General features: G+C 40.8%; 1 protein-coding gene across 1 annotated transcript in view; it reads left to right on the top strand.

The window, feature by feature from the left end:
* Positions 1–542: 542 nt before the first annotated feature.
* The window catches only part of ARHGAP42 (Rho GTPase activating protein 42), a gene marked incomplete at its 5' end in the record, with an annotated part of 286,720 nt that continues 276,332 nt past the window's right edge, over positions 543–10,930 (top strand). Inside the window, one exon of the mRNA XM_082661159.1 lies at positions 543–696. Coding sequence (XP_082517285.1) covers positions 543–696 — 154 coding nt within the window. The remainder of the gene's footprint in view (positions 697–10,930) is intronic.

Here is a 10,930-nt window from a genome sequence, read left to right as displayed (position 1 = left end):
GGGCTGGGAGCGCCGCGGCGGGAGGAGGGTCTCCGAGCCCGGCAGGGTCTGCGAGCGCTCTGAGCCTGCGTCCAGCGAGGGGGAGGGTTTCCCCGGCCCGGCCGGAGGGGCGGCTGGGCGCTTCTGACTCCCAGCGCAAACGACTGTCAAGGGAGCAGGAGAGCTGAGCTGCCGGAAGTGTCTGCGCGCCGCGAGAGAACTTTCCTGCTCCGGCCGCGGCCCTGAGCCTCCGCGGCCTCCGCGCTCCCGGCGACGATGCGTCCGGGTGACAACGACCTGAGCGGACCCGCGCCTCGGCCCGCCTCCCGTGTGTGCGCTCGCCTCGCCTCCGGGGAAGAAGCCTGAGCCCGGAGGCGTCCGCGCGCCGCGGAGCCCCGCGCAGGCGGCGCGGCGGGCGGGAGCCGTTTCCCTTGCGCGTCCCCTTGCGTCCCGGCTAGTTCCCCGCGATCGCGCGTCCCCTGAGCCGGCCGTGATCGCCGGCTGTCCCCGCCCTGACCGCCGGCCCGGACGTGTCCTCGGCGGCCGCTGGCAGTGCCTGTGCCATGGGGCTGCCGACTCTGGAGTTCAGCGACTCCTACTTGGACAGCCCGGATTTCAGGGAGCGCCTGCAGTGTCACGAGATTGAGCTGGAGCGAACCAACAAGTTCATCAAAGAGCTCATTAAGGACGGCTCTCTGCTCATCGGGGCGCTGAGGAGTAAGTTCCCCCGGCGGGGAATGGGTGGAGAGGGCGCGGGGATCTGGAGAGTCCCCCCGGGGTGTGGGTCTGAGGGGTGGGTTGGAGGAAGAGAAGCTTCTTTTGTTTGAATGGGTTTGGGGACAAAAGCTGAAGAGCTCCCCTGCTGGTGACCAATAAAATTTGTTCGTAGGTGTTCTTGACTTATTTACTCCCAAGTCTACAGAGAAGGGAAAGGTCTCTCTCTACTAGACCCCGGAGTATATCCTGAGGAACGTTGTTCAAAGTCATCTTTTCGTATAACGCTCCTGGAAAAATGTTGGGGACTATTGGTCTTTTTTGTTATTTTACTGTACCTAGTTTGAACACTTAAAAAAAAGTCCTTAAGGAGGGATTCGAGATTATCTTAAGGATAAAAATGAAGTTAGTTTTAGTGATATTCAAAGAAAATGATTAATTTCTTATGTACCTCAGTGGCTCTTCATTGGGCACAACCAGTCATTGAATTGGCCTTTTAAAAACATGTATAAATTTGTAGTTTTGCGATTTAATAAGATGAAGACAGAGCGGCACCAGTGGATCTTATCTCTTTACAAGATTTTTGTGCGACTTAATTTTTGGTTTGCATCGTAACTGGTGTTGGTCCAGTCACTGGGGATGAGAGTTCAGTGGCTAAAGACCAATCAGAACTTCTGACGATCTATAGAAAGTAAAGACTGCCTTTAGGAGGTTCTCCCACCTCCTTTCCCACACACCTCCTGTTCAGCTGCATCCCCTGGATCTTCATTTTCAATTACTAGGACCTACGAGAGTCTTAGTAAAAGAAACTCTAGTTTCTCTTACAGAGAATTGACTGACTAAATGATAAGGCTTAATTTGTTTTGTTACCTTCCCCAGGACCTATTTGCACTTTAATAAAGGTTTCTGAAAGCCTCTGAAACGAACCCCTGGAAATTCTGGTCTCCCATAGGTGAGCGAGATATTTTTGTTAAGGTGGAGAGGCCTTTGGGTGATCCATCTAGCAATTCCCAGGACATAGGTAGGGGAAGCATCATTGATATGTCAAGTGCAAGGTCAGTAACAACATGATGGAGATGTGCATGTGTCTGAAAGTAAGACAACGTTAGCATCTGATCGCTATTTGGAAGTATGTATTCGTACTAAGGTTGAATCTTAGCAAAATGTCTTGAAATTAGTGTGCTCCCAAATGCTTTTTATTTTACCATCCCAAATGTGAAAACATCTACTTATCACTTGTGTTACTTAACCAGGGTAAAGGAAATAATGTTCTATGTCTAATTCACTTAATTTCTGAATTTGAGGCTACTGGTAATGATAGTATTTACTGATTTGTGAAAACTACTAGTTTATCTGCAGTTCTGTCCATCTTATGTATACACAAATGTGAACTCTCCTTCTTTCCGATTTGCAAATCCCACTTGAGGTCTCTGACTAGCCTCTGCATCTTAGGGAGCATGATGCCTTTTCAAAAAGAGTTTCCCCGTCTCAGTGTTGAATGCCAGGCTGACTCTTGCTGGAGCTACCATATGGTCTACCATATGTGATAAAACCTCTGAAATGTGCATCGTTTTACTAGTAATATTATGAACTTTACTATGATTGAATCTAACCTTGCAAAAATCAGGTGATTCCCATCTTTATAGGTTTGTTCTTCCATTCATAAGTGAAGAAGTCTGGAGAGTGTAAGTTCCTTGAACATACAGACCCTGCCTCATGAACTTGAACTTGTACGTTTAAATATACAACCTGTCTTTCTAGGATTCTTAGGTTTGTGATGAGAGTACATTACGTTAACTAACATTTGATTATTACTTCTCTTGTAGTAGAAAGAAAATGTTTTATTCCTTGTTAAATGAATTCCCAACATTAGCTTCCAAATGGGAAAGATCTGGAGCTGAGAAACCCTTGAAGTCACATGATGGTGCTGCTCCAAGTGACCTTCTGTCCCTTGGGGAGGATGCTCTGAGGTTAGGCTGCAGCTGCTAAATGCCTGCTCTCTGAAGCTGCTCCTGTAGGAGGATCGGAGTGTGTCTAAAGGACTTGAAGCCAGCTTAATTCCATCCCAAAGATCCACCAAGGAGCCCTCCTTCTCCCAGTCCTGCCCCTTCTGACTGTTTTTCCTTTTTGCCCTAGGAAGCCTTCACTTTCCCTAACCTTAAACTATGCCTTTCCTTTCTCCATACGTGCTGTTTCAATAAGTGTATCCATTATCCATTTCAGATTTATTTGTAGCACTTTGCTGTCATTTTCATTTATAGTTAATGGTTTCTTAATAAGACTTTCCTGAGCTGACAATCATCAGTGCATTTCTAAGCATCTTATATTATTTCCAACCTAGTTAATAACTTTTCTGGTGAAAGTCTTGGCATGCTCTCTTGGGTAATACATGCTTTACTGTTCCAGTAGGAGTCACATATGCTCCTTAATCTTTTGTTCAGGATGTGCATTTCTTTAGTAGAGTATTTTGAAGGATACTTATAAATGAGGACCTTGACTTTCAATTTTAAAATTTTAAATAATTTAAAATAACAATAACTTTGAATTTTAAATAATATATGTAAGATACTTACCATATTTTTAAGATGAATTATTGCATTTCACATTCATATCCACTCTGAGAAAATGGGTGACAGTTAACTGAGTTAACATAGTGACTTAACGTAGACCTGAGTTTAAGTTCTGGTGCTGTCAAATGCTCTGTGATAATTAGCAAATAACTTAATCTCTGGGTCCTACCTTTCCTGTAAAATGAGGGAGCATTTATAAAAATCTTACCATTAGGATTATTTGTTCATTTTGTTACATGCCATATAGACATTTGGTGAGTGGTATTTGAGAATATATGATACAGGTGAATTGGGTTCTAGTTCATGCTGTGTGACTCACAATCTCCACCCTTTTTATCAAATGTTACTCTATGAACTTTGTTCCTTTAACAGGTGCCAGTCTTAAAATTTGGGTTGTGAAATTATAGGCTAGTTTTGCTTATTAATTTTCTCCTTTTATAGATTATATCCAAAGAAACATTTCAAAATGGCTTTCTCATATAATTCCCCCCTTTACTTTCTCTTTTTATACTTTTGAATTCAAAGAACCATCGTTGAGTAGAGCTTTGTCTTTACAAGAATAGACAGACCCTCCCTTCCCAAGAAAAGAAGAGAAAAAGAGGGGGGAAAAAAAGGCAGAAATGGAATTTTACTCATTGAATCGAATTGATTGAATTGATTGGGTGGAGAGAGCCTAAGCCTGTCGACATTCTTTCCTCCCACCTGCCCAGCAACATCTTGGCCATCCCTTCTTTCTTATCACTGTCCACTTCCTCTCATCACCTTAAGGTGGAATTGGCCAGGTATTTCCTCTACCTTTAGGAGATTGTTTCTCAACCTTGTACGGCTGGACTTCTTTCAAAGAAAAAAAAAGTTAGTGGACTCTAATATTATTAATTATGATAGTTAAAAATATACCTGCATGAAACTATAATTGTTATGCTTATTCATGCAATCTTAAAAGCAAGTCAGTTTACACATTAAATATAAATAATACTGTGAAACCAATTCAAAACTTTTAGACTACATTTAACCAATGGATGATGTTATTTTGCTGAAATGACATTTTCTCTCATACAAAGACTGTTGATAATATCTTGTGTGTGTTGATGATTCATTTTCTCACTGTTTTCCTGACTGAAAGTACAGTTCTTCAGAATCAGCTTGTCCTGATGATGGCCTTGTCTCTCTCACAAACTTTATTCTTGGTTGTATTGCCTCTGTTCTTAAAGCAGTTGTTCCTGACACTAGCGATCCATGACACAAATAAGAAGAGCACCTATCTGAGTGGTAGAAGTGTTACTTTCTGCTGTACAGCAAAGTGATTCTGTCATACATATACATTCTTTTTCATATTTTTTTCCATTATGTTTTATCACAGGATATTGAATATAGCTCCCTGTGCTATACAGTAGAACCTTGTTGTTTATTCATTCTCTATATAGTAGTTTGCATCTGCTAATCCCCAACTCCTAACACCCCCCACCCCCCCGCCCCCCGCCCCGGCAACCACAAGTCTGCAAGTCTGTTCTGTGTGTCTGTGAGTCTGTTTCATAGATAAGTTCATTTGGGAAGCACATAGTTTCTTAAAGGTGCCTACCCTCTGTGGCCACAGACCTCAGTTGGAAGTATACTGTCATGATGCACTTGTGATCTGGAGATAAAGTAGTTGTTTAGTATGAAAGATAACCCTAAATGCCAAGGCCACATTGAACTATCTTGGAAAGGGTGAGGTACTCTTGCCTTCCATTTGCTGTGTTTCACTTTAAGCCAGTCTCTATTTTGTGTGTGTTCAGGGTCCACTTTGCTACCAGTTTTTGATGGCACAGGGAAGGAGTTAAATAAAAGGGAGGAACAATGACAAGTTTAAGGAATTTGAAAGACTTTCTGTAGTTATTGCACTATTTACTTGGTCATCCTTCAGCTTTTAGTGAGAACTACTATTGTTTTAGGCTATTTTTGGTATTTTAATTTGCACCTAGGTTTTATTTGGTTTACTGGAACTCACTGTAGATGCTTGTTTACCCTGCAAGAGCTACTTCACTGTTGCTTATTCCACTAATGTTGTTTTGCTTGTTTAGCTGGGCAACCTAGTCAAAGGTGTGGGTGTGTAATTACTTCCACTATTCATTTGGTTCTTATAGTTATTCATTAGAATTTGAGTTAAATGAGCAGAAATAATTGTATCTTTCAAATGAACTGTAATTAATTTAGGAACTGGTAGATGAGGAATGTGGTGCTTTAAGGTTCTTCTTCAGAGACATGTATAAGAGCAGTTAGACTTGTGTTAATTTAAATATGGGAGCCTTGGCACTCATCAAAGTGGAATTAAATTGGGCTGGCTGAGTACTCCTGTCTACCTCTCTCTGATAGTCTACATGAGCTTAATCGTGCCCTTTAACAGTATCTTTATTTCCATTGGATTTCCTTTTCCACAGATAGTAATTGAGGGGTTGTCCTGTTAGAAAGGAGTGGGTTGCTGAGAGAACAGAACATGTTTTCTGTCTCTTGGAGGAGAATGGCTTAGCAATAACCACCTTTTACACTGCTTCCTATGACAGTTATGATCAAGATACTCTGAGCATGCAGAAAACTTAGGTAACCACGAAACTTTGAAGTCACTGAAAAGCTGCTTTAACAAACATGCTTTCAATTATTAACATTTCTTAGAGCACAGTGTTAATCGTGTTCATGGTGATGCTTAAGAAGCATTTCTCCAATTATGTAAGAAAAAAATAATAAAGCTTACATTCAGTATTGCTTTGGTGCCAAGTGTAATTTTATTCAAGTAATGTATATGTAGAGTGGTAAATCTTTTCTGTAGATTTATAAAGAGAAATATTAAAGTTTTCAGGCTATTAAGCCACATTCAGTAAATATTATGCACCAATGAAATGTTTATTATGGACAGATGAGAAAGCGTGAAGGAAAGGGGGTTACTTAAGTCTTGGATCTCTTTCCTGAATATTGTTTCTTGTCAGAGCTGTGGATGCCACCTGTTCTGGCCCCAGCCATCCCCGCTGTCTTGTCTGGATGGTCATTTCTGCTCATTTCAGCATCTTGGCAGGTGCCAGCTTCACCATGGCTGCACCTGCTGCCCACCTGGTTCAGTTTGCAGCTCTGCCAGTCTTCCTTTTTCCTGTAGCCTGCTGAATCTCTGCCCAGCATCTAATCCTCCTCAGAGTGTATCTCAAGTGGATCTGGCCTTACCAACCAAGCTACCTGCTTCTTGCTGACTTTCATCCTGAAAATGAAAACCAGTTGCCGAGCACCTGGCTCTCTAGTTCAAGGAATCTGTGCTTCATCTTTTGCAGCTGCCATATTCTGAGTTTCATGGCTGGGTTTCGTATAAGTGTAGTGACTTCCATAATATTTGTTAATCTTAATGGCCCTTGGGGCAGGATTATAGCAGGACAGACAATGGAAATGTGGTTATTTTAATGGTTTTGTTTTTGGCCAGATGGATTTAAACTTGGCCTGGATATTTCTGGTACTGTGGAGCCTTCTCTGTAGGATTACAGGTAACTGGAATGTTTGGTTCCTCAGAATATGCCATTGTTCATATCTGCAGTTTTCTGATTTTATAATCAAGAATCCAGTTATAATGCTGAAGAAAGTGTTACAGCAAAACACTCATGTACAATACTCTGTGTAAGGAAAGTGATTTGCTTTAGAAAAAGTGAATTGTGGAATAGTAAGGTACCATAGAGTAGCTGATAATCTGTCAGTTTTTCCAACCTCTTTCCTTCATTGCAGAGGAGTGTATGCATAAAAGAAGAAAAAATAAGCCCTACTTTTCTAAGATTTTGAATCTTTCATTTTAGAGTAATTTGTCTAATTGTAATTTTTACATGGAACATGATGGGAAAAGGCTAGGATAAGACTAATAGTTAACTCTTTGTAGATTATTTTATATTAAGTATTACAGATTTTTCACTTCCAATTTTTAGATTTTGTGGTGAAAGTCTCTATGCCTAATAGTATTTTTAAAATGCCAAAACATGACGTTTTTTATGTTGTTGGTTTATCTGATTTGGGTGATTATCAGGTATAATGGCGAGCATCTTGTATTTTGTGAAGGATGAGGAACCATCCTGGGGTGATTCTCAATGTTGGGCGGTATGAAAATATTGGGAAGAAATGCACAATTGACATAACCTTGCTACATTGATAGTACTTTCCCTGAAACTTGACTTTACTCAGGGAAAAAGTGGGTAGACACAAAATGACCCCTTTCATTTGGAAGTCAGACACATTGCTCAGTAGTGGAATTTCTGTATTTCCTCACGCAAATCTAAAAAGCCATACTGCTTGCTAGTTTATGAAAGACATGCCAAAAGTATTCCCTCATGTGTACACATATACTGGAGTTTATCCAAATGAAAGACCCAGCTTCAGTTCTCTCTTTAGTACACAGGAAGAGTGATGATTTAATTTAGAAAACTGATACGTGTTTGTGATACGTGAAATGAGTATTCTGTATAGTGTATTTATCCCCTTTCAAATGGAAACTGTGTAAATTGATTTTACTTTGCTTTGAGAATTTTCTCTTTTTTCATTTATTTAATTTTTTATTCCTTAAAATGTCTGAATGAAAGATACGGCCCAAAACAAAACAAATACAAAAGGAGTGGTGGGAGAGATTAGCAAGGAGAAGCAGATCAAAATGAATTGTGAAAGCAATTAAAATATTGTGGTTTTGGAACTTGTTTCAGACTTTTTTGTGCCGTCTATGAAAAAATTATTATGTAACACTGAGAATCAAAGGAGTAAGAGATTCCAGTTGTTTTAAAAGTTGGTTGCAGAAAATATGAGGGACAATTAAAAATTGTCAACATAAGAGATAATAGGTGTGAATTTTTAAGGCGTACACCATTTGGGGAAGATTTGAGAAAGTTGTGTACTATTGAAAAAATGATGTCAACATAGATGATAGGAAGGGACATTTGCAAGCTTGTACTGACTGCATAGCAATCCTGGTTTTCCTCACGTGACCCTTTTTTAACGTTATTACTTCCTTTGGATCCCAGCTGCATCATGGCCCCTTTTTCTCAGTATGCACTGTTGTTGAATCCCTCTTCCTTATTTCCTCTATCCTTCTCTTAAATGTTGGTAGTGTGCAAGGATTCCTTCTGAGTCCTTTTACTGTTCCCTTTACTTTTTTTGCTTTCCTTATGTGATAACATCTGCTGCCAGGGCTCCAGCTCTGACCTCCTTTTCCTGAGCTCTGCGTCTGATTTTCACCAGCCTGCTACCTATCACCACCTGGATGTGCTGCGGGCCCCTCAGACTCAGCGTGTCAAGACAAAGTTCTTCCTTCTGCAGCTTGTTCTCTTTGTGTTCTCATTTGTTCAGTTATATCCTCATCCACCTGGTCATCTTAGAGAGAAATAGCTGAGTCTTTCTAATGCTTCCAGTTTCCTTCTACTCCAGTTTTTATACCCCATTTTTTTTTTTTTTTTTTTTTGCAGTATGCGGGCCTCTCACTGTTGTGGCCTCTCCCATTGCGGAGCACAGGCTCCGGACGCACAGGCTCAGCGGCCATGGCTCACGGGCCTAGCCGCTCCGCGGCATGTGGGATTTTCCCGGACCGGGGCACGAACCCGTGTCCCCTGCATCAGCAGGTGGACTCTCAACCACTGTGCCACCACAGAAGCCCTAAACCCCATTTTTAAGCTGGTGTTTTTTTCATTCCACCCAGATCCTAACATGGTTAGTCCTGCAATTCTGTGCTAACAATATCTTAAATGTGATGTTCTCTGCCTGCCTTAATACTCCTTCAGTGTGTGTGTCTCTGTGTGTATGTATATATGTATGTATGTATGTAGATATGAAATAATTTTTTTTCGTAGCTTAAAATGACAGAAATTTATTCTCTCACAGTTCTGGAGGCCAAAATCCAAAGTCAAGGTGTCGGCAGGGCCATGCTCCCTCTGAAAGCCCTAAGGGAGGATCTTTTTTGCTTCTACTAGCTTGTGGTGTTGTCAGCAGTCGAAGACAGTCCTTTGCCTTGTAGCTGTTTTACTCCTGTCTATGCCTCTGCAGTCACAGAGAGTACTCACTGTGTGTCTCTGTTTATGAGATTTTACTTAGTCTTTTGAATATAAACTTCTAGGTGCCAAGGTTATCTGTATTCTAATGACTGCATTGTGGATACTCAGTAATTGTGAACATGAACCAGCTTACATTTTACTAAGCACATTATATGGAGGAGGATTTTCATTATCTGTGGAGTGAATGAGCCAGGGAATGGAGACCGCAAGTTTGTTCTTTAATATTTCTCCCATCAGGCTTCAAACGTAACTACTCTGGCCTGGTTGTACTGACTTTTAGGACTGGGTAATCCAGGGGACAGCAGACAGCGTCAGGAGGTAGAACTTCATTCTAGTCCTGCTGCTGCCACTAGCTAGTGGCATGGGTACAAGCCATTTGTCCTAGACCCTATTTTCATAAACAGTGGGAGTAGCATTTGCTGTATATGCGTTGTAGGGTTCTCATGTGGGCCAATGGACAAAATGCATAATAACATAATTTAAAAATGGAACATTATTTTCATTTGCTTTAGGCAGGATCTTTGTAATCCAGATAACTTCAGCTTTTTTCAAGGCTTCACTTTAACAGGTTCTTGTCAGTGTTATTATCATACTCCACAGACAAGATGATTGAGGTGGAAATGCTTTAATAGAATGTTAAAGCATGGGTTTGTTTGTCCCCCAAATTAAGTCTGTTTGGTAGGAAGTGATTAGGAGATGTGGCATGGTTTTGATTTAGCTTTTTACTTTTAAACAGATAAATAATTATCTATTATGATCTGGGAACCAAGGAACAAGGAAGCATTAGGCTGCCATTTAGGGGTAATCCTGAACCGGCAGTGTAGATTTTGAGACTTTATTGATGTATCTGCCGGTACTTTGATTCTACTGGCTTAGGTCAGCGGTCTATAAATCTTGTTAAAAGTGACGGTCGTAACTTGCACTTGTCAGAAGTGAAATAAATACTTGGGTAATTTCACGTAATATAACAGGCCAAAATGCAGATGAGAGATCTTTCTTCCACATTGATTTCTGCATTGAAGGCAGACAGTGGCTTAGAAAAGTGCTTTCTGAGGTGTTTCTTATGCTGCACAGATGTTTTGTAAATGTCATGTTTGTGGTGAGATCATCCTAGTGATTACTGGTGAGAAAAGAAAATGATAAGACTGGTAGGGTGTTGCTGGAGGATCTGGGAGCAGGGAGTTATGGGAAAAAAAGAACATTGAATTAGGTATTGAAGAGGAAATTCAGTTGGCTCAATGAGAAAATTGAATTGAACCTATAAGCTGGTTGATCCAGGAAAGGTGGTGTGATTGAATTGTTGTCAGAATCACCAGGAGAGTATATCTAGATGGTACCCTAAAGATAAAATAGATTATTTAAAAAAGATTTTTTTCTTAAGCGATCTCTGAGCTTAAGGGAAGCTCTACCCTGGGTTTGGGGCAAGTAGGGAATGATGAACAGGAAGTCTGGACTTTAGGGACAGTTTGGAAAGTAAAGCAAGGACTGAAAAAGCCCAGTCTCAGGGGATAAAGAAAGAAAATAGAGATCCTGAATAAGCCTGAACAAGGGATAGTAGTAGCAAGTGAGTGAGAACTTTCAGATTTGTCAGGTTTAAACTGTTAGATGCATGTTTTTTTTTTTTTTCTCCCATAA

This window comes from Grampus griseus (assembly GCF_964374135.1).
Source record: "Grampus griseus genome assembly, chromosome: 8".
Classification (NCBI taxonomy): Eukaryota; Metazoa; Chordata; class Mammalia; order Artiodactyla; family Delphinidae; genus Grampus; species Grampus griseus.
The sequence above is the reverse complement of the archived record's forward strand: the minus strand, read 5'-3'. Positions and strand labels throughout refer to the sequence as shown.